The sequence below is a fragment of the Raphanus sativus genome, chromosome 3 (assembly GCF_000801105.2).
Source record: "Raphanus sativus cultivar WK10039 chromosome 3, ASM80110v3, whole genome shotgun sequence".
NCBI lineage: Eukaryota > Viridiplantae > Streptophyta > Magnoliopsida > Brassicales > Brassicaceae > Raphanus > Raphanus sativus.
The window spans coordinates 22,770,921-22,794,138 of NC_079513.1; the positions used below are offsets into that span (position 1 = coordinate 22,770,921).

At 35.6% G+C, this 23,218-nt stretch overlaps 4 protein-coding genes across 4 annotated transcripts; 1 reads left to right on the forward strand and 3 right to left on the reverse strand.

The window, feature by feature from the left end:
* Window positions 1-4,750: 4,750 nt before the first annotated feature.
* Window positions 4,751-8,796, reverse strand: LOC108846259 (auxin efflux carrier component 2-like). The gene is made up of 9 exons (XM_018619485.2): window positions 8,501-8,796; window positions 7,849-8,151; window positions 7,104-7,545; window positions 6,688-6,954; window positions 5,920-6,208; window positions 5,703-5,788; window positions 5,434-5,591; window positions 5,267-5,343; window positions 4,751-5,062 (listed from the first exon to the last, which is right to left on the reverse strand). Exons 1-9 carry the CDS (start codon window positions 8,768-8,770, stop codon window positions 4,996-4,998), a joined length of 1,959 nt encoding a protein of 652 aa, XP_018474987.2. The 5' UTR covers window positions 8,771-8,796; the 3' UTR covers window positions 4,751-4,995.
* Window positions 8,797-11,015: 2,219 nt separating this feature from the next.
* LOC108846526 (uncharacterized) lies at window positions 11,016-13,033 on the reverse strand. The gene is made up of 3 exons (XM_057004977.1): window positions 12,740-13,033; window positions 11,796-12,502; window positions 11,016-11,683 (listed from the first exon to the last, which is right to left on the reverse strand). Exons 1-2 carry the CDS (start codon window positions 12,863-12,865, stop codon window positions 12,440-12,442), a joined length of 189 nt encoding a protein of 62 aa, XP_056860957.1. The 5' UTR covers window positions 12,866-13,033; the 3' UTR covers window positions 11,016-11,683; window positions 11,796-12,439.
* A 2,051-nt stretch (window positions 13,034-15,084) lies between these two features.
* LOC130509279 (glyoxylase I 4-like) lies at window positions 15,085-16,319 on the forward strand. Its single transcript, XM_057005063.1, has 4 exons — window positions 15,085-15,286; window positions 15,474-15,621; window positions 15,710-15,997; window positions 16,098-16,319. The coding sequence occupies exons 1-4, from the start codon at window positions 15,239-15,241 to the stop codon at window positions 16,184-16,186; spliced, it is 573 nt and encodes a 190-aa protein (XP_056861043.1). The 5' UTR covers window positions 15,085-15,238; the 3' UTR covers window positions 16,187-16,319.
* Window positions 16,320-16,362: 43 nt separating this feature from the next.
* LOC130509278 (U-box domain-containing protein 34-like) lies at window positions 16,363-19,939 on the reverse strand. The gene is made up of 9 exons (XM_057005062.1): window positions 19,656-19,939; window positions 19,447-19,568; window positions 19,259-19,374; window positions 18,774-18,889; window positions 18,360-18,661; window positions 18,162-18,263; window positions 17,664-18,092; window positions 16,835-17,584; window positions 16,363-16,752 (listed from the first exon to the last, which is right to left on the reverse strand). Exons 1-9 carry the CDS (start codon window positions 19,870-19,872, stop codon window positions 16,537-16,539), a joined length of 2,370 nt encoding a protein of 789 aa, XP_056861042.1. The 5' UTR covers window positions 19,873-19,939; the 3' UTR covers window positions 16,363-16,536.
* Between the last annotated feature and the right edge of the window lie 3,279 nt (window positions 19,940-23,218).

A 23,218-nucleotide genomic window follows, 5' to 3' on the forward strand; every position in this document is an offset into this window, starting at 1 on the left:
TTTTTTTTTCAGAGTTTGAACCTGCCTTTCAAGTTTGAATGTTGGTGATGCGGCTGTTGGAGACTTAGTATCAGTTTGCTGTTTGTTGTTGTTGTGTTTGCCTTTTGTATTGCATTTGCACTTGATCAGTTTAAAACGTTTATGTTATTTATGACTTATGAGTCTTTATGTTCTGAATTCTGAAACAGTTTGTGTGCCAGACTAGTAGTAATGTTATTGTTCTTATTAAGCATTGCAGGTTGCTAAGCACTAAGCACTGCAGGTTTTAACTAGTAGCTTTGGAATAATGTTCGGGTAAACAGGGTAATTTTCGGGTAAACCGGGTAATTTATACCCGTTTTTTGTTTCTTCTACCCGAAAACAGATAAAATCCGACCCGAAAACCCGAAAACAGACCCGAAAACCTTAAAAAAACCCGAAAACCCGAAAACCGACCCGAATTCTATTAAAACCGAAAAAAATCGGGTATTACCGGTTCTTACAATCTCAAACCGACCCGACCCGGACCCGGCTAAAACCGAACCGACCCGGAACCGGAAAATTCAAATTACCCTATCGGGTCCTATACTCTTCAACCCGACAGACCCGAACCCGGAAGGACCCGACCCGAACCCGACCCGCGGACCCGAATGCCCAGGCCTATGGTGTTGTTTGTTCAATTTAGGTCCCCGACCAGAGAGCGAGTTCCAACGTATATCGCTTCGTTCTGATATCCCACGTGATCGTTTTCACGTTATACATACAGTCAACGCCTCCAGACGCAAAGCAATAGCGTATTTATTACTCCCTCCGTACCATTTTAAGTGGTGTTTAAGATTTCTACACAAAAATTAAAAAATACAAATTTCTATGCAATTTATCTTGGTTACATAAAATTACATTAAATAAAATTAGTCTAACCAATAAGAAAAACATGTAGTATTTTGTAATTGGTTGAAAATTTTAATTGACATTAAATTTTATCTAGAAATGTGAGAACACCACTTATAATGAAACAAAATAAAAATGCTTAAACATCACTTAAAATGGTACAGAGAGAGTACTATATTATACATTATCAAGCAGAATTAGCAAACAAATATAGAGCTGAATAGCTAGCTTAGAAAATAAAAACACATATCGTGGATTCGTGGTTAAATGTTAACCGGATTAAACTCGCTGGATAGAGAGTTACATGGTACATACATTAAAGGGAAATTAGGTCCAATGACCATGAAAAAAATCATAATTCACATACTAACTATTTTACCTAACAGACCTATAGATGCTGTCATATATACATAATAATACTGTAATATCCTTACTTTCAATCGGCATAACCTGCTCAAAAAAAGTTAATTATTAATTTGCCAGAAAAAATTGTGGTTTATGTGACTTCATATATTACCTTTTTTTACTTTTCCGAAGCCGAAAAGCCTCCGACATCAAATTACTCCACAACGCCGCCTCCGCCTGATTTCAAAAGCTTTGTCTTCTTCTTCGTAATCTCATTCCAATTGTGTACTCTTTTCCGTTTGTGCCATCCTTCGACATCGGACATCGTTAAATTCACAGTGACGGTTAGTAACAAACCCTTCCTTTCTAACTTCACCAAGTTGATTCTTCTCAGATTTCCTTCATATCAGTGATTAAAGTGAGTTCTGTTGCAATATTGTAAGTTCTCTGTTTTGTGTTATAGTTATATTATTACAATGTTATCTTCCCAAATCGGAATAGATTTGGCCCTAGTCTATTCCAAATTGATAAATCTAACCCATAGTTTCTGTTGCATGTCCAATCTGGTAAGCTGAAATAAACAAATTGATTTAGAGTTGAATTTTTTTCGGTTCGTCTTACTCATTTGTTCACTGCGAAGTGGGGATAGTGATTTTGGAATGAATAAATCCCTTTTGCGATAAAAAATAGTTTTGTGTGAAATAGAATATCTTATGGAACTTGTACTATTTGAGATGGAATATCTTAGTTTTAGAGACTGGCTATGTACCATTCTATTCGTCTGTATTTCTGAAGAATCGTATCAAAACTAATATATTATTTGCTTTCCGTTCCATCTGACCATTTGTTCCGTTCCATATCTATAAATTATATGTTATATCAGATGGTACAACTCTAATTGCATATCTTACTTCTTTATTCGCATAGGCTATTTGGGATTGATACAACTAAACATTTAACCTAAGCATAAAGTAATTCATATATTAGTAGTTTATCTCATGTGCTTCTATTTCCTTCCAACTTGTAAACTAACGTGTTCTTCATTTCGTTATGTTCTTCAGGTTTGTCATGGATGAGTTGGAATGGTAATAGCATTTCTATACTATTTTGTGAAATGGAAGAGACTGTCTTTCCTTCAAATCTAGCTCTTCTCTTATTTGCAATGTTTATTAATATATAATGTAATTTTTAGTAAGTTATACTTCATTCGATGTTTGAAAGGGAGGGTTCAATATTGTTCGTTGTTGTTTCATATTCTATTGATATGAGTTTTGTATGGTTTATATATGTGGTTTAAATTAGCTTTGTATATGATTTTGTAAAAATAAATAATATACTGAACATAAATGGAATAAAATTTATTATGACATCAAATAAAATAGAATCTAATGTGATGTTGAATGTGAATGACATACATATGATGTTGTCTCTTCTACCTCTTTTTCTCTAATGCTGTCAATCTTCGTTTCTTTCGCCACAACCAATTTGAATTTGTTGTAAGCATTAGATCTTTCTCTGCAATCATAGACACTTCAAAATTTGAACTATATATACTGCGTTATATCATTTGTTACATTTTCTATTCTATATGCTCGTATAGAATGGAAATGCATGTTACTTGCATTTCAAAATTTAGGTTTAGTTTATGAAATATTTAGGTTGACATTGGATTATGGTTTACATCTACATGTAGGGTTTAGTGATTAGTGGCTAGGGTTTAGTTTATGGAAGATTTGGGTTGACATTGGATTAGGGTTTACATTTATGTGTAGGGTTTAGTGATTAGTTGATAGGGTTTAGTTTATATACAATTGGAGTTGACATTGGGGCAACTATTACCACTTTCCATGAATATTTAGTTTTGGTGACAAGTGTTCTCTTATCCATCTCCATTAGTTTTGTATTTCATGTAACTCAATCATGGTTGTATTATGCCTACTGTATCATTTAAAATAGTACATTTTATATAGAATAGAACGGTTCCCATAAGTTAACTTGGCCGATGGATTAGGGTTTGTATTTCCCTAACTTGGGTTTAATGTTTGGTGTCAACTGTTCTCTTAACCATCTCCATTAGCTTTGTATTTCATGTAACTAAATCATGGTTGTACTATACCTCTAATAGCATTTAAAATAGTACGGTGTATATAGAATAGAACACTCTTCGTAATGGATGGTGTAAATATTTACTTAACCCTATAACGCACATATATAATCATTAGCTTACACCACTTGTTTAATTTTACACAGTGAAAATATCTTAATAACTCTAACTCATTAGGTGGCATCTTCCTACTCTTTCATATGGAATAGCTGTCACCAACTATTGAAAATGTATTCTACAACATGCATCATCGTATCTCATATCGCACACGTCAACTTCCAGATGATACAAGTATAATCTTACTATTCTATCTAGCATATATAGTATGGAAAATTATATAGTCCGTATAGAATATAAATGTCATTATCTTCATTTCGCCGTCAGGTTAATATAGTTTCTGGTCACTTACAACTGTTATCTATTCCTCTCGATGCATACACTTACATCATATGTATTGAATATAGCTGTACCACGTGTTCCATAAATTACGTTATTGTTAATATGCCACACAAAACCAACCACGTCGTTTACTTTAGTATATGGAACCGGCAACTTGTTATGTGCAAGGATATAATCGGTAAAAAAAAGCCAAAGAGTCTGACAATAAATTATGTCAAAATCATTGTTAGATTCTTAATTTGATACTCAAAAATCGCTATGTCGCCAATAAGCCCTAAATTAAACGTAAAAAGTGCAACCTATTTGAGAAATTTAACCATCCTTAATAATGCTCCCACATTATTGACCAAGTCTACTCATGGAACGTGAAATAGGTAATATTGGCATGTGTCTCAGTACATAATTTATCACCGATAATGCTTTCAATCGATCCAGACAAAATAGTGACAAGTGCTGTTGTGTATGCTGAAAGTCCATGTATATAAGAATCTAATTCTCTTTCACTTCTGAAAACACCCATCTTTATCCACTCGAGTTCTATCTATGATTCAATGAACCGTCGGTGTAACTTTATCTTAGAGGTGAAAAATACGTTTATGTTGGTGTATATAGTTTTGTTTATGATCACCTCATACGTACATACATTGTATCTAATAATTGTCATTCTGGCACCTCTTGTATTATTTATATATATGTAGTCTTTGTAGAGAAGAAAGAAATAAATCGTATATATTATGTTTCCTTGTTCTTTACTCAAAATATTAAAATTCGACTAAACCTTCAATCGAATATTCCGATTAGCTCGCCTACAAACGAAAATAAGATAAAAGAACTACAAAAAAAGGCTGAATTTGGAAGGATTAATGCATTTTAGATGGTCTAGAGATGTACAAAGGCACATGATCTAATCTAAACAGACTGCGCGCATTCTAGTATATGATTGAATTATTGTTATGATTTAATAACATAATTCACGATCACCGATGAACAGAAGAAACAAAAACAAATTTGAAAAACACTATTGTACGCACATCCCAAAAATTTAATAAATGTTACAACGAGTCACGTACATGCATGTGCGTATAAATTACACAAAACTAACTAAAATCTCTATTACCAAATGCTATAAATTAATTTAATGCGACATTGCATGGTCCATCCACCTAAGCCTGACCTGGATGAATTAGTCTTGGTTTTCTTAGTAAATCTTTGTTTTTAAAAATTCACCTTTGGTCGTATCGATCGCCTTTGATTTGCCATTACGTTTCGATTATAACTTAAATTCCCAAAAGAATGTAGTAGAGTACTGTTACAGGCAAAGCAACCAGCATTCCGAATATAACGCTGCAAAACATTATACATTTATGTTAGAAAAATTTCGATAAAAATATACACTTCAAAGCAGTTTGAGAATATTGGAAAATGAAACATTTCAGACGGAGGAAAACCGTAAACAATTCGATCTATGGACTGCAATTTTTTATAGAAACGTATTTAATCCACAAATGTAATATATTTAGATGACAAAGCAAATAAATATAAACTTACGCAGTGCTGAGAATATCAGGATGGACGTTATATTCCTTGGCGAAAACAAAAGGAACGATTCCTTGAGGAAGAGCAGCCTTCAAAATTATAATTTTTCTTCTCAATAACTGTGTATATAAATGAGAAAATTAAAGAAAATGGGTTATAAAATTTTAAGAATAATGAACCTGAACGATGGCGACATGTAGGAGATTGCCTCGAAGACCAATTGCAATTGAGGTGGCTGCGATTACAGCTGGTCCGGTCAAGAACCTCACGGCCATCGCAAAGACTGCCACTGATTTTCCACATGCGATTATCTTCGGTTGCAATGCCATAAATAGACCTATATGTTATTAACAATCCAAAAACACGATCATTAGTAAAACTGAGCAACACAAAAATAAATGACATGTAGTTTTAAACCATATAATATACGAAGACGGGCGAACAATACCAAGACTAAACATAGCCATGCCAAGACCTGCATCAGATAATATCGAAATCGATCCACTCATTATTGTTGGCATCTTTATATTCCACCTGTCCCATGAAATCATGAATATATATAATCAACTTCAAGCAAACCACATTATAAGTCTAGGAAAAATGGCTAAGAAAAATGTAGAAATATTGAGAAAGGGTTAGAATTGTGATATATGGTAAGTACTTACTTGAAGGAGATAAGGGACCAGGCAAGGCCAAAGAGACTAGAGTAAGTGTTAGGGTTTCGAATAAGTTTTCTCCAAACCATTATCAGTATTAGTCTCGTCATCACACTGGCCGGCGGCATCTGCTGTTTCCTCGGACCGCCGGGACCACCGTCTTCCACGTCACTGCCTTTCTTTCCGTTGTAAGGTGACGAATTTACCCCTGACTTACCTTCGTTATTACCACCCTCTTGGTCCATCTCCACATGCGCTTTTCTCCCGGGTGTCATGTTCTCTATCAGATTGTGCATCGCTGTCATCATCAAGGTTTCAAGAACTATTAATATTATTAGTATTCTTTGATTATGTCCTTTATTTTTTTTTAAATGTCCTTTATTTTTTTTTAAATGTCCTTTATTCAAAGAAAAAATATAACTATATACACTTGTGATTTAAAAATGGAAAACAGAAAAGAACGATGAGTTTCATTCATCTGTCCGAATATATAAAATATACTCAAACTCAAGTAAAAAAATGTGAAAAACTATTAAGAGGGCATATATTCTTATCAAAAATCGAATTAATGAAATCTAGACCATGTAGAAACTATATTATCCAAAGAAACAAAATTCTAATTTAGTTTAGTTTTTCATTCTTAACAAAACTTAAAACTTTAAAAGCGAAAATTATCAATGAGAAAGGGATTAACGCACTTGTACTAAAGTATAAATAAAAACTATAAACATATTACTGTAAATCAATAGATAAATGAGTGTGAAGATTAATATTAACCTTTGGAAGCGAGGTTTTCGTGAGGTGGTAGATAAGGGTCGGCGGATGACTCGGTGGAGGCAGAGGCACCTCTGGTAATAGCGTTCCTCGCGTGGGCTTCCGACACCGGAGAAGCACTCGAACTCCACACAAACATGTTCATCTCCTTGTTCTGTTCTCCTCCTCCGCCGCTTCCTCCACCACCACTTACACTTTCCTTTTTCTTGACTCCACTTGCTCCGCTCGTGGACCCTTTGAACATCGGGTTCGGTGGTGGGTACGACGGAACTGAACATACACGTCCAAATGTATATTAAAAATTTACATATCATGCTTACAAAAAAATATATCAGAAAATATTATAATTTGTCAAGTATTATGAAGTTAATATTCGACTTTAAAATACGATAAATAGGTTTACGACTAATGTAACATACCACTGTTGTTGTTGTATAGTTCACCACTCATACTTTTAGCTCCTCTACCTCCTTTCTTTGCCTTCAAAGCTTCCTCATCAAAATTTGACGTCCTCGGCGTCACTCCTTTAGACGACTGAAGCGAGTAAACATCTCCGCCGGGGCCTGACCCAGCGCCTCCGTAGCTATTGGCATAGCCGTGACGAGGGCTCGGAGCTTTGCTAGCGTTAAACATAGCGTAGAAGTCTGTCTGGTTGAAGCTAGAAGCTCTCGGCGTTGGCTCTCTTGACGACTGAACAGAGTAAATCTCGACGCCGGTGAGATTTGAGGCTCGTGGCGTGATCATGGAGGAGTTAAGTCCTCCGCCGTGAGATTTGTTGAACGATGAGATCATCGATGAGGCAGCGCTTGATCTTCGGACCACCACGTGGAGCTTTCCGTCGTCACCTATCTCCGCATCGGTCTGATTAAAATGAACATGTTTTGAGTCACTAGGAGATAAACCGGACATAACCAGATTAATAACCGAACCGGAAGTACAATGCCGTTTACTTTACTCGAAATTTCCACTTTCTCCATTAATCAAGCAAAAAAGAAAGTCAAAATATTTCTAATAATTATATATATAGAACCCCAAAAACGACTTTTGACTAATTACTATATTTATATCAAGTTTAATTGATACACTTCTAGTTTACTTGAGTTAACCGCGCGGTTAATTTAAACATACATACAAAGAGCCACTAATTAGTGTAAATATTCATACCTCGAGGGGTTCACGGCCATTGAGAGATAGAACATCAGAATCAACTCTGAAAGAAGTGATGGAACCGGCAGTTTCAGGGAACTGCTCGGAGATGAGAAGCTTAGCGCCACGGAACTCAAACAAGAAGAGCATTAGTGTATACCATATGATACTTTGAAGCACAACGATTTGCACCATTAAATTGCCTGAAAATTCTCCGTACATCGCCCGTAGCAATGGGATTCCCATTACCAACGTGTTGGGTAGTGTCGATAGGGAAAAGAGAGTTATCATCCATTCTAGACTTCCTCTGCGACTAAACGCCTGAAAATAATCGCAAAAATACAAATTTAACATATTGTATACAAGTTTGATCAATATTGGTTATCTGAAAAAATGTAAAGGTTGTTAAAACGTCACCAAAATAACTATGTTGGTCCAAAAATATTATATTACAAGCCTTTATCACTGAATAATACATCTGCCGTAAAAAAAAAAAGAATAATACATCTAGCTAGTTGAAAAAGCGACGTTTAGTTTGGATTGATAACGATTACTATTACGCTACCAACACTTAACACAGAAAAAAAAAAAAAAAAAACAGACTAGGTGCTTATAATTTAACTACTAGGATATGATATATGCATATAAAAGGTTATAATAAGAGACGGGCCTGCCAAAGAAAGAGTGCGGAAAGGATGACGACTTTCTGAAGTGAATCAGCGGCTAGGAACTGGTAATCCATAGCATAAGGATCATTGGAGGAAATGAAATGGAAAGACAGAAGAGGAACCGCGAAAACTGCTACGAACCGGTTTATACCAGAACATTGGTCCGGTGTGAATATTCCCCACCACCGAACCGAACCGTAGGCAAGCATCATAGCTACGTATAGCGGCACCATTGCCGCTAGTACGTCGTACATGTCTTTGCCGGTGATCATTTTTGATTTATTTCCCTGGGAGACGAGAGAAGGAGATCAAAGATGGAGGGAGAAAGAAGATTGTGGGGGTGGTATAAGGTATTTATGGAGGAGTGAAGTGAAGTTCAGTTGAGACTATATTAATTAATGTTGTTTTTGTTAATTATTATATGGTTTTATAGTAGAATAATGCATGGGATTCGTGTTCAAACAATTAATTATAGCCACCGTTTGACATCTGAATATTATTAAGCAAAAATATAAACCAAGACGTGTTTATATAGTCTTCTTTTTCTTGTGAACTTGGTAAAATAGTGGAATGATCATCACAAATTACAAATACAAGTGTTACATGCGTGATAGTGTATTATTTTTGTTTTTGTGAAATGCAATTTGAGCTGCATTAGAAACTGTGTTTTTTTTTACAAGAATGGGCTATATTAGAAACTGTGTTCCTCTTTTTTTTTTTGTTTTTTTTGGGCAACAAACTGTGTTCCTCTAGATCACATAATTGCATAAAACATTATATTTGTATTTTGAACGTCAAGTATATTGTATATTTTCTGCATGAATCTGTTATTTAAACATGAAAAAAGAAACCGGGAATCTTGTCTTGGGATAAGCAAGATTGGTCTTATAGTATTTGAAGTGTGAAATTAATGTTTTAGAAATTATATTTGCAGAAATTTTAGATTCTAAATATAGAGTTAGATACGTAATTTCAATACATAAGTATTAGATGGTAGCTGACAAAAAAAGTATTAGATGGTAAATTTATATATTTTATAACGTTCCAAAAAAAAAAGCAGTGTGTACCATATAAAAGTTAAAACCGATTGTGTGTAAGCTATGGACACGGCGAAGGTTGATGAGAATGCACATGGTGTTGATGGCATCTACTGATTTCTGAGCGATCTGCGGTTCCTGTAAAGATCTGGAAGAATACAATTAAAGATCTGGATTTTGATAAGGACGAATTAATTTAATTTTAGAACGTTGTAGTTTTGTAAAGGGAATTTACATGTTTACCACTCTAAGATAATGTTTTCTTCTTCAATTTGAAATCTTAATGATTTTATTAATTAGGATCAAGGACATTGGCAGACGGACCGGATGAATAATTAGCCTCCTTGCTTTCATATTTAAATTGTCGTATTTTCATATTGTGCAGACGTATTCATCACGCCGCTTTGATTGAGCCTAGTAGACCTTTTAAATTTACCCAAAGTACAACATCGCGAGTCTCTCAAGTCTGTATACGGCTTTCTTTTTGTTTAGTACTGTATACGGTTAGTTTCCTTTTTTGGTAATCAGAATTGATCAAAGTTAAAACCAATGGACTAGAAGTAATTTTCTTATTCTGTTGCTCAAAAAAAAAAAAATTCTATTTGTAGCACATAAAGGACAATATAAAAAATATAAAAATAAGGACAATATCTTACCTTGTGAAAAGGGACAAGAACTTACGTAAGTAAAATCACTCCATAGAAAATATATTAAAAATAAAAAATAAGCTAAAAATAATATTTCATAATGTTTTGAAATATATTATGATGTTTTAAAGAATTGATCAATTATATGTCACAGAAACCTATGATTTTATAAAATGTATGATGTAACAAAACATAATATTTTGATATTTCTAGATTAAATTTAACTTTATTAAAATTTGTTTGCTTAAGTGTCACAATTTTTTTTATGATTAGCTAAATGAAGAATCATTTATTTAAACTAATAATTTTGAAAAGAATTTGTTTAATTTTTTTTTGTACTTTTAACCAAAATATCATATATTTTTGTGATACAGAGAGTAGCTTATATTGTATAAAATCATTTGATCAAAAAAAATTGTATAAAATCCAATATGCCTTAGTTTTCCATTGAGCTTTGAGCATTTGACATGGATTTCTACTAGAACGGTCAGTTAAAGCTAATTTGTCCAACTTTTTATCGTTCCATGGTCAATTTTACTCTAAAAGTTGTCAAAAAGGAGAACACAATACTTTTTATCGTTCCATGGTCTAGGACTCAGAGACATTCAATTATTCAACCAAGCCCTCCTAGCAAAACAGGCGTGGAGAATCCTAACTAAACCAGACAGCCTACTGGCTCGTATCCTCCTAAGGAAGTATTGCCATAAAAAAACATTTTCTAGATGTAATGGCGCCTTCAGCTTGCTCCCATAGGTGGAAAAGCATTCTAAAAGGAAGAGATCTATTTAAAAAGGATTTAGGCAAAGGAGTTGGCAATGGACAGACAACCAAGCTCTGGAAAGACTCATGGATCTCATCAAAAGAACATATCAGACCCTATGGACCTATTCCGCAGGAAGCTCTAGATCTTACAGTTTCTGATCTCTTAACTACAGAGATGACATGGAATAAACAAAGGATCCAAGAGCTTTTATCTCACGTTGCCTCTGAGATACAACTGATCCAGCCTAGCATCTCGAGGACGGAGGATATCTATATCTGGCAGCCTCTGACAACAGGAGTATACACGTCAAGATCAGGCTACTATGCAGCATCGATGAGAAGAGACACTCGTGACAGCGCCTTACGGGAGGAATTTGACTGGATCAAAGATGTTTGGTCTTCAACCTGCTCACCAAAAATGAAATTATTTCTTTGGTCAGTAATTCAAAAAGCCCTCCCACTTGGGAAACAACTACAACAAAGAGGAATAAGAGCAGATGCGGTATGTTATAAGTGTAGAGGAGTGGAGTCAGCAACTCATCTCTTTTTTGAATGCCCTTTCGCAAGGGAGATATGGAATCAGGTCTCCTTGAAACACGTAGTTCACCTAGCTACATGAGGAAACTTCAAAGATGCTATCGTTGCGTTCAGACAAGCGATCTGCCTTCCACCGACAGGAGTCTCTAACTTCATACTACCATGGATTTGTTGGGTGATTTGGACAACAAGAAACCTTGCGCTATTTGAGAAAAGATATTTGTCAGCAATGGAGGTAGCAATAAAAGGGATCAGATTAGCGAGGGAATGGAACTTTGCGCAAGAGAAGAAAGGAAAATCACCAGCTATATTACCTGCCACCTCCCGCCCTATGAGGGATCAACCGGAAGCAACGCCGTTCAAGACATGTAAATCCGACGCGGCTTTCGACAATACATCAAAACGAGCAGGTCTCGCCTGGATCTTCACGGACTCAACAGGCACCAGGATCGGACAAGGCTCTACAGCCCAGGCTTTCATCGGATCTCCCCTAATTGCTGAAGCACTAGCCCTCAGATCAGCAATCCTCTCTGCGGTGGACCGTGAGATTACACATCTCAAACTGTTCTCCGACAACAAAACGCTCATCAGAGCAATCTTAAACGACACGCAGGTCTCGGAAATCTTTGGAATCGTTAGAGACATCCAACAGATGATCTCTGCTTTTGTCGCGATAAACTTCTCTCATATCTCTCGTTTGCACAACTGTGATGCCGATCTTTTGGCAAAACAGATCCTTCAGCTTTTTTTGTAATGGACCCTTTGGGGATGATTTGGGCCTGAGGCCTCTTAATTTTAATGAATTATTGGTGTCACAAAAAATAAAAAAAAAGGAGAACACAATAATTAATGGAAAAAAAAGCTTTATTTGTATGTGTTCTCTCTGTCGGATTCAAACTTTATCCATGTTTGTTTACCATATAATTTAAACAGGAAAAGAGTATTACTGAAAGATATTTCAAACTTTGTTGGCAGCATCCTCCTTGTTGGCCACTTCACCACTTTCCACGGGTGGTAAACTCTGCACAATAAAATTAAAAACCAAACCAGATTACAAATCTCTCATGGGCAATCCATCGACCAGCTTATATTACATAGAAAAGAGAAATCAAAAACATAAAAAGGGGACATAAATAGAATCAAGAGATTTCTACAGCTGTTATCAAGCAATCACCTTAACTATGGGCATATTATAAAGAGTAAAGAAAGAGAGCAAAAAGAGTTTTGAGCGTTTCACATAGAAACATTGGAAGCTTACGAGGTCTGGCTTGTAGATGTTGTGAACGACGGAGGCTCCAGCGAGAAGGGAAACAACGACGACGGCTGTTGACAATGCCAGAGACGGAGTTCCCGTCGGCAACTTCCCTCTATGCGTTTTATTCATCCTTCCTTTGGTCTCTGCTTTTAGACTAGAGAGATTTGATTATAGAAAAAAGTTTTGGCAAATTTTAAGTCTATAGTATCAACTCACCCTAACAAAATAAATAGATCACAAGTCACAACGATATTTCGATATCACGGGCCATACATGCATCAATACCAACTACCAACATTTCTAATACCATGTTTTTTTTTGAACTGAGGCTTGAACTAATACCATGTTATCATCAACTTTTTTTCTTTTATCAGATTGATTTTGATTCTATGTTTTTTGGGAAAAGATTACCAAATGTACTGGACCTGGTTCATTTAGGGGCTGGGAACTTTTATATTATAAATATATACGGTTTTGATTTTTTTTCTAAAACTAAAATAAAATAGATCAATAAATAAATAAAATTAAATATCTACTTTATTAAAACAGAAGTACACATATGGAATAACCCTACAAGTTGCAAAGTATTTACGCCTAAATGCCACTGAGAATTAAATTAAACTACCTAATTTAATGCTTGTCTTTTCCAGTTGATTTAATGTGTTGTCCTAATATAAATTAAGTTACCTATTTTAATATTGTTTTTTCAGTTGAGTTAATGTGTTGTCCTAATATAAAATTTAATTTTCTTTCTCTATTAAATCAATTTCGAAATTATTTATAATTTTATTAATACTGTCTTTTCAGTTTAATTAATACATTTCCTAATTCTAAATTTACCACATTTAATGATAATAAAAATCGCATATGATATGGTAGGAGATCAATATCTTTTAATATTCGAACAAAAACAATTTTTATGTTAAGTTTAAGTTTTTGCCATACATTATTCAAATTTATTTGTTATATAAATTTTTACTTTTATATTTTAAGAATTTAAATTTTTTTTAAACAATTCAAATGAGTTATCCGAACCAGAACATGAACCGAAATTATAAATACCGAATGAGGCTAAAACCTTTCACTCCAAAAATCTAAAACCCAAAGAGACCTAAATCAAATCCGAATGAATATCCGAACGCCCATCTCTACTACAAGATATAGAAACTGAATCACTTTATTTATTTTCAAAAAAAATTTCCATTGATTTTCTCATTAGTCTACAGTAATTATGAAAAGTAATTGTCAAAATCCAATCTGAAAATTATTGAACACGTAAGCCCATTTATAATGAATTAGCAGTTAGATCAAATATATATTATATTACATTTCATTTTCTTACAAATTATAATCTTAATTTTTATATGTCACAAATTTGTTAAAAGTCTAACAATTATTTATTCTTACAAATTTTATAAGTAACGTATCATGTTTAATAGCATACTAACCATATTGTGTATTTTCATACTTATCATTTAAAAACTTTGTTTGTTATATATCTTACACATACATCTAATCATATAAATGTTAGATTTGTTTAGGTGATTTCCAGTGTCGTTGATACATTTTACGTTAAACGCAAAAATACTTAATTTAATATGATTACATTTACAAATATAACATTTAGTACACCCAAATTAAGATTTAAAATTAAATACCGAGTGTGATTATTTTTTAACAAATTTATATTAATAGAGATTCCAAATATTTGGAATTCGAAAGTATTATGACCCACACCTATACTATTTTAATTAGGATAACTGAATTTATATAAGAATATTTTATTAAAATTTTAATTTTAATTTTTGTTATAACTGCAAAAATTAGTTTTCGATATAAATTTATTATCAAATATTACAAATAAATCATTTAATACAAAAAAACTAAAAATAGAAAATAAATACCCGTGCGGTCGCACGGGTCAAGATCTAGTTTGAATTTAAATTGCATATCCGAACTGATCCTGAATTGGTTGGAATCGTTCCTGATCCAAACCGAAACATTATCGGTTCTTATATGAAAACATGAAATTCCGGCCATCGATATCTCTGATAACGTTTTCAACCTTTTTTCCTTTAGATAAATAAACTTTAGAAAAAAAAAATCTTTATCTGAATGATCTTTAAAAAAAAAAAATCTGAATGACTTATATTACCATGTGACATGCCTTTAGTAATTTACTTTTCTTTTACCAAGTAATTTACTAAATTTTGTCATTAAAAACTGAATTTCGCATGTGGTGGTGGACCTGGTGGTGGTGGATGGTGATGGACAGATATTTGTGTAAACGGTATGAAATCAATTCACATCCATCAATGTAGATACAGAGAACAGATCAACACAGATGTAACATTCTACTCACTCACTTACCTTACCTTTAATCTGCGGCTCAGGTTTTTTTGAGCTCCTTAGTATTCTTGACACGAGAAAAAAAAAGAAGAGAAATAAGATTTTTGCAGAGACGCTAATCTCTTGTGTGTTGAATCTTTAAGCTTCTCTTGGATGGCGTCTATTTTCAGACCTTCAGTTTCACTTGACCTACGACCAAAGGTAACACTCAAACTTCTTCAGGCACACAGATTAAGATCACTCCTAGTTCTTTAAGACTGTTCTTATCTCACGACATGGTCTTAATTACTCTTAGACGCTAGTTTTCTGTTAAGCTTATAAGAAACTGAAATTGAGATGAGAAATTTGGATTGTGACTGATGATGAATCGTTTTGGTAAACTGCAAAGGTGACCTGCACGAATCTCTCCACTAAAGAACAACTTAAGTTTCAGAGCAAGAGTCTGAGAAAAGAGAAGCTCAACGTTAGGTTACGTAGCGTGAAAGCTAATCAAGCACCAGGGACTAGTGTGGTTACAGAGCTTAACAACAAAACCGGTAACTAAAATCTTAGACCCTTAATCTTGGATTATTAAAACGTGTCGTTTTTTTAATTAAATTGATTGTGTGTTGTGTTGGGTACTAGATTATGGAGTTGTAGGGGTTCACCATGTGGGTCTGCTGTGTGAAAACCTAGAAAGGTCACTTGAGTTCTACCAGAACATTCTAGGACTTAAGATCAACGAGGCGAGGCCACACGACAAGCTTCCCTACAGAGGAGCATGGTTATGGGTAGGTTCAGAGATGATTCATCTAATGGAGCTTCCAAATCCTGATCCATTAACTGGTAGACCCGAGCACGGTGGCCGTGATCGGCATGCTTGTATCGCAATCCGAGATGTTTCAAATCTCAAAAAGATTTTGGATAAAGCTGGTAATGTCTATACTTCTTTCTTGTCTTTGCCATTAGGGTTGTCTTTTAATTTCTTTGTTCTTAACGAAGATGGTTTGTTATTTGTGTAATTGTGTTGTAGGGATTGAGTATACGATGAGTAAGTCAGGGAGGCCAGCAATATTCACTCGTGATCCAGACACAAACGCTCTTGAGTTTACTCAAATTTGATTCTCTAGTTTCTCTTTCGGGTCTTCTAGTGTATGGATGAATGGGATATAAGTTGTAGATACATACTTTATACTTCTCAAGTAGTCAAGTCTTACCTCTACAATGTTTATTGAAGTTCCTTTGATTTATATTATTTCTTACCCCAAAGTAAAAACAAAAACCGAGACCACAATTCCTAACTTGTAAATATAGTTTACTTTTTTTTCTTTTTTTCCTTTACCACAACACAAGAGAACATAAGCTGGTTGAAGAGTTACAGACAGACATGATGATGAACCACACGATTCAAACAAGTTCAGGGTATTTAGTATATATACAAATTAGACTATTATATATATATATGTTTGTGATCAAAAGGAGCCAAGAGTAGTGGAGAGGTCTAAGCGTGAACGAGATCTCCACTCTTGTATAGCCGATTTGAGAGTATGGTTTGGTGTGAGATCGCAATGCTTGAGCCGGTGCTTAGTCACAGGAGACACGTTTTGGTTATGTTGAATCCAAGCTCTTATCGCTTTTCCTTCGTACGTGAATCCATCAGCTGCTATATATGGATCTTCCATTATCTCCTGCAAATTTTAATCCTGAACCATTAAGTATTGTGTTTTCTCGTTAAGAGATTTAAAAATGGTCGTTGTCTTCGTTTTTTACCTTAAGAATCGGACAGAAATAGTGACTTGGTGGTCGTACGTTATCTTGTTCTGTCTTGAGTCTCTCATTCGCAGATTCAAGAATCCGTTTGAGAGCAGGCAAGACTTGCGTGTCGAGATCCGGTCTGTCTCTGCACTTGAGCTGCGAACACTTGATCGCGATACGAGCCAGCTCTTCCGCTTCCGCCATGGGCCAGTCTCTGACCGATCCATCCAACATATCTCCGAAACAGCCTCTCTTCACCGCGTCCTCGACGCAGAAAAGAAGACCGTTGGGATGTCTGGCGGTCAAAAGCTGGAGGATTATGATACCGAACGCGTAGAGATCCGACTTCGGTCTGATGATCCCGGTTCTCTGGTACTCGGGGTCCATGTAGTAGAGTGTACCGGCGATGATGGAGTTTCTGTAAACCGTGACGCTGTCTGGCGCCTCTTCTGACATGAGTTTGGCGAGTCCGACGTCGCCTATTTTGCTGACGAAGTTTCTGTCTAAGAGAATGTTTCCTGGCTTGAGGTCGCGGTGGACGATTGGGTCGGGTTTGGAGTTGTGGAGGAAAGCTAAGCCGCATGCGGTTTCGTATATGATTCTGAATCTTATGAACCATGAGAGAGATGGTTTCCCTTTTTTGGGAGAGATGTGAGCGTCTAAGCTACCGTTCTCCATGTACTCATAGACGAGGCAACCGTTGTCAGGACAAGCACCGAGGAGAAGGACAACGTGAGGATGTCGAAGCTGGCTTAAGACAGAGATCTGCAAAAATTAAAAAATGGACAGTTGATTTCAGAGATCTTAAGAGAGTTAAAAAGTCTGTTTTAGTTTGTGAACTTACCTCTTTTAGAAACTCTTCTTTCTTCTCTAGTGAATCGGGTTTGAGAACTTTAAGAGCCACCGGGGTGTGGTCGAGGCTGCATTTGTATACTTTTCCGTATCCTCCTTCACCGATTATTTTACGGGAAGAGAAGTTATCTGTAGCTGCAGCTATCTCTTCCTTTGTGTACTTTCTGTACCGCCCGTCTTTCAAGAAGAGCTGGTCGATGACTTTTTGTTTCTCTATGGACTGCTTGAGAGCGCTGAGCTCGGCTAGTTGCCTCTCGCAGAACTCTTTGGCTAGCATTGATTTTGCTTCTTGGACTTCTTTAACGGCTTTTAGATGCTTTTCTTTCTCTTCCGCTGCTGCTTTTCTCAGCATTTCTTCCTTTTCAAGAGCAGTTATGACCCTTCTCGTTTCTTTAATACACTCAGAGGAAAGAGACTGCACCTGAGATCACAAATGTGGGTTTGATTGAGGTTATGAATCCATTACATGACTGAAGACAAGAGATCGCACCTGTGTTTGTTTATGAACTAGCTCTTCACAAGCTTGTTTGTACATGGAAAGAGTGGTTTCTACTTCTTTCCTTAGCTGCGCTACTTCAGACTTAACATCTGTCTGCAAAGAAAAACATGTCTTGAGAATCAAAATCATAGCATAGTACAGAATCGACACAACATAGTGGGTAAAAACGTAAACGTAAAATGTTTTTACCTTTGGTGGTTTTATGTTAGCTCCAGGATTCAACTGCATTTTACTACCGGAGACAATGCTATGTCTAATAACAGAACGGGTGTGTTCGTCGTCGACCAAACCGAGGTCAGTGGAAGATTGTGCATCAGAGAACACTCGAGAGACTGGTTTACTATGCGGCAAAGAGGCAGGCCTTCGAGTGTGGTTCCTGCCTGAGGATGATATGGATGAAGCAGACAGGCCTGTCTTAGCTGAGCGTGTGCGGCTGAAAGTTTCGGTATAAACTTCTGCTCCTTGGGGTATACGGAAACTAGATGATGAATCTGGTGAAAAGTTTAATAGCAAGCAATAGAAATTAAAAAATCATCATCTTGAATTCACATTTTAGATCACTGAACGTGAAATGCTAAAAGACTGATCCATATACATACATACCTGGAGATAAATGATTGGTTGATTTGGTTAATATTCTATCTTTGCAGATAACATATATCTCACATGTCTCCGGAGCTTCTCGTAGTACTGTTAATGGCATTTCTTGTCCTTTTCTCCTGGTAAAACAAAGTCAAACGTCTAAGCAGTCTGAGCATACCACAAATAGTTTTATTAATAATGGACCAAACTCACACCCGAAAGCTAACTAAAGAGAGCGAAAATTTGCCACAAAAACTGATACATTATTCTCATTCACATTGAACACTCAATGTGAGAGACTGTAATCCACAGAGAGCGGGAAACTGAATCTGGACTACTATATCATATTAGTAATGGGCGTAACTCACCCCCAGAAACTAAGTCGGACATATAGTAAGTTTCGATCATAAGTCTCTCTATCTAGAAAAGAGCAAATATACAAACCGAGACGGATAATAATCATAATCAATCAAGATTCCTCAGATACAAAATGGAAACAATAATACCTTGTGAGGAAACTAGAAGAGCAAGAGCCAAGCACTAAACACTCAACCTCACTATCTGACACGTGCTTCAAAAGCGCCTTCCCGGGATCAACATCTTCCAACAACAACGTCTCAACCTAACCAGTAAAAAAAAACTCTCACTCAACAGTTACACAAAAATTCGAATAAACCAATAGAGAGAAACTCACTTTACTAGAACCGCAGAGTCTCTTGAACGGCACGAAGACCTGCTCGTACTCCTTCCTCAGATCTCGCTTATACATCGACACCACACTCTCCTCCAACTCCTCCACCCGAATCTTCGATCCAGCTTCCGAAACAAACCACAAAAATCACACGGTGAGATTTGACGCAAAACTGATTCAATGAGAAATTTCGAGAGAGGGATGGAACTTACAAGGAGACGGGATAGTGGTGACGGTAGGCATGACGTGAACCAGAACCAACCGATCGACGTTGGGGAGGAGATTCTCCACGGTCCAGCGGAGAGCGCGACGGCTAGCAGCTCCTCCTACTGCGTCTCCGCCTACGGTTCCTTTGACGGCGACGGCTACCGTGGAGTAAGCCGGAGCTCCGCCGATCGATTCGAAGAACTTGTTCGACATCACCACCATGAAACTTTCTTTCTTTCTCGACTTTGACTTTTTGATGGATTGGAGAAAAGAAGAGTTTGGTTTGGTGATGTATTTATTGACTACTCGTGGAACTAATAAATTAAAGCGCCTACTTATTAGAAAAGTCTTTTTTCGAAAATTGTTTGTTTTTCTTTTTTTTAAGTTGTGTGGGGCTTATATTTAGGTGTAATTTAAGATTGTACATTTTTGTTTTGGTTTTAACAGATTAGACCTAGTAAATCTTTTTTTTTGTTTGTTTGTCAACAGACCTAATAAATCTATTACTATTATGCGATTTTCTGAAGTCTAAACACAAGCTTTTCCCATTACCGTGAGAAAAGCCTATGCGCGATTAAAACTAATAAATTGCCTTTAATGATTTTGGAGCTGTGTTGTTTTTACATAATCTATCAATTGATTAGGTCGATTCTGGATATTTATTAATACATAATAGACTGACTATCGCATTCAAATCTGGTCTGGGCAGAGCCGGATCTGAAATTTTCGGGGCCCTATTCAAAATAAAGATGAATTTATCGTAGCTTTGATGATAAAATTAAAAAGCTAACATAAAAAAACTATAGAACAAAAAAAATTCTTTAGTTTTCTTATCAACTGATTTGCTTTTTACAGAGTAGAGAAAAGAGGAGAAGTTGAAAAGACTATCTCTCATAAGTTTCCTCTAGTGAGTTAAAAATGATGTTATTTACTTATTTAAATTTATTATAATATTTACGATTATTATTTAAATAAAAATAAAGTACAGAAAGTCGAATAACTTACCGTAGTTACTTGCGCTAATGTTAACAACTTTTTTATTTTATTTTGTACAGTACAAACCAAAACTTTGTTTTTTAGTTTGACTTTGCACCTAAAATAAATATATTAACATTACATATCTACAAAGGGAAAAACTGGAAATGGAGGCCCTATTAGATGGGGGCCCTACACGAATGTTTCGTGAGACTATGCCCAAGCCCGGCTCTGGGTCTGGGAGTACTATAGACTACAAGCAAAAAAAGAAGGTAAAGGTTGGATCACTACAGTTTAAAGTTAAAAAATAGCCTTAGATCATCATTATTGGGAAACTCTTAAGGCAGTCCTTAAGGAAGAAAGGGAGAGGACCGAGGAGAAAAAACAGAGAAAAACCCTTAAATAAGGGCTGCTCTTATGTTTTCATGACACAAAAAAAAAAAAAAATTAAAGCTAAGGGCTTTTGTATATTGTCCTCCAATAATGATGCTCTTAGAGATAAATTGAACCCATAATAACTTGGAAAAGAAATAAAGATTAAATCAACTAATCTACAAAAAAAATTATTGAAATATGACACGACCGGAAACTAGTGCTTGTATAGCTTCCTATCAGGCCGGTATCGATCACACTAGTTGATCCGAGTTTAAAATATATTCGGGCTAATGCTAGAAGTAGTTAAATTGCATGTCACCAGACTACCAAGTAAACTGTCTGGAGCAAAGCTTAATTAAGCTCAAACTTTCTATATAAGCGTGACTCTATTTTAAGAGAGACTCGAACTGTGAGAAATGTTGTAACACATTCCCAAATTTCATCTACCACTTGACTACTATCATACGGGTATTGGAGTTGTGCTTTATGTTTTTCATTACGTCAAAGGGCCATGTGTCACTAGTTCAGCTAGATGCAACGTCCTTCATCTCTTTCACGGTTTTACAAATGATTTCATAGGTTATCCAAATATAGTAGATTCATAGCATAATTTTTTATTTTGATAACCGTGGACATCCAGCGATTTGAAATCAATTGACTAATTCCGCCAAGTCTGCAGCAACCTTATATTCTTATTATTTAAAATAGTTCAAGTGGCTAACGGAAATCGAACTATGAGTTCACCGTATTGAGATTGCTTTCAAACATAAATTATTTTAGCACTTGAAATTTTAAATTGTGAATTTTTTTCTGTTTTAAAGCACAAAACACTGACTACTACCTACTCGCTATGGTGATCTTCGAACTTGGATCGTATCTGGACATTTAAAACAGTTTCAGACGGGTACTAATTTCAGGCAAGATTAAAAATTGCATCCATAAGTTTTTGTTTGAACAAATTAGCCCCAGTATATTGATAATTTAATTGTCAAAAATGCAAGATGATTAAAAAAATGCAAGATGATTAAGGAATCGTTAAAAGAATGTTCCGTAATTTATAGGGTTGACGTTACCAAACATATAATACATTTGAATAAATGTGCATATAGTGAATTTTAAAATGACACTATGACTAGCAACTATTTTATAAAGGGTGAGTAGAATTTTCATTGGACTAAGAAATTTTAATTATCTAATATATATTGCTTGTTCTAAGATTCTGTATGTGATGCATCGAACATATACTTGTTCTTAGGACTTGTTAATTAATCTAAATAAATGATTTAAGACGGCACATAAACCACTTGCATTATTCACTATCCGATATTCCCAGTCTCCGATAAGAAAATTTATAAGGAATAAAAAAGAGAAAGTGTAAAGATTAACGAGTATTTGCACAAAATAACAACGAAATCCATCGTATTTAAATAAATGTCAACCGTAGAATTTTTCTACCAAATAAGCTGGATCGAAACGATGTTCAACATTATGGGACACGTAGTTAGTTGAAAGAGGAAGCAAAAGGTCACATGGAGTAGGGCTGATATAGTTTGCGCAATGAGTACCGAGATTTGCTTTCATCACGTGGCTGGCAATCAGAGAGATATGCTCTCGACAGGGCAACGTACTGGACAATAGGGTCAAGCACAATGTTGTCTCTTCTGTGGGAAACCTAATGAAACAAGGGACCATTTGTTTTTCGAGTGCCCATACACTTTGTATCCCATGCACTTTCACGCTGTGGCTCAAGGTGGCTGGGAATTTTGTTTGACGTGACCCAGATCCTGATTGGGATACCACCATCACACGGCTCTTGACAGGCCGCTATGATCGACATAGCTACATTCTCCTCAGACTGGTACTACAGATTATTATTACTATATTTGGAGGGAACGTAACGAGAGGGTTCACAACCATCTCTCGAAACCGGTGGAACACATTGTTCATTTGGTGACAAAACGGTTCACAACCGTATCATGTCAACTAAATATTTCTTGAAGCCGCGATTTACAAGGTTTACGCGGTTTGATGAGTAGGTGGTTTCGAAGCTCACACTACATAATTTGAGACTGTAATCTTATTCATTCATCTATGTAACGATTGTTGAGGAAAAAAAACCTCTTAGGATTGTACATATATTATTTTTACATTAATAATAAATTTGAAATTTCATCAAGAAAAATATTTATCTATTTGATTTCTAATTATTAGTAACATA

Bases quoted from the DNA above. Each gene is read 5' to 3' on its own strand.
- LOC108846259 (XM_018619485.2), bottom strand. From the start codon at position 8,770: ATGATCACCGGCAAAGACATGTACGACGTACTAGCGGCAATGGTGCCG. The intron at 7,546-7,848 runs GTATGAATATTT...CATTTTAATCAG, and splicing joins ATGGCCGTGAACCCCTCGAG to ACCGATGCGGAGATAGGTGA. The intron at 5,592-5,702 runs GTATTGTTCGCC...AATAACATATAG, and splicing joins CATGGCTATGTTTAGTCTTG to GTCTATTTATGGCATTGCAA.
- LOC108846526 (XM_057004977.1), bottom strand. From the start codon at position 12,865: ATGAATAAAACGCATAGAGGGAAGTTGCCGACGGGAACTCCGTCTCTG. The intron at 12,503-12,739 runs GTAAGCTTCCAA...TTTATTGTGCAG, and splicing joins ACATCTACAAGCCAGACCTC to AGTTTACCACCCGTGGAAAG.
- LOC130509278 (XM_057005062.1), bottom strand. From the start codon at position 19,872: ATGGTGGTGATGTCGAACAAGTTCTTCGAATCGATCGGCGGAGCTCCG. The intron at 18,093-18,161 runs GTGCGATCTCTT...TTGTGATCTCAG, and splicing joins TAGTTCATAAACAAACACAG to GTGCAGTCTCTTTCCTCTGA. The intron at 16,753-16,834 runs GTAAAAAACGAA...TAAAATTTGCAG, and splicing joins ATTTCTGTCCGATTCTTAAG to GAGATAATGGAAGATCCATA.
- LOC130509279 (XM_057005063.1), top strand. From the start codon at position 15,239: ATGGCGTCTATTTTCAGACCTTCAGTTTCACTTGACCTACGACCAAAG. The intron at 15,287-15,473 runs GTAACACTCAAA...TAAACTGCAAAG, and splicing joins CACTTGACCTACGACCAAAG to GTGACCTGCACGAATCTCTC. The intron at 15,622-15,709 runs GTAACTAAAATC...GTTGGGTACTAG, and splicing joins AGAGCTTAACAACAAAACCG to ATTATGGAGTTGTAGGGGTT.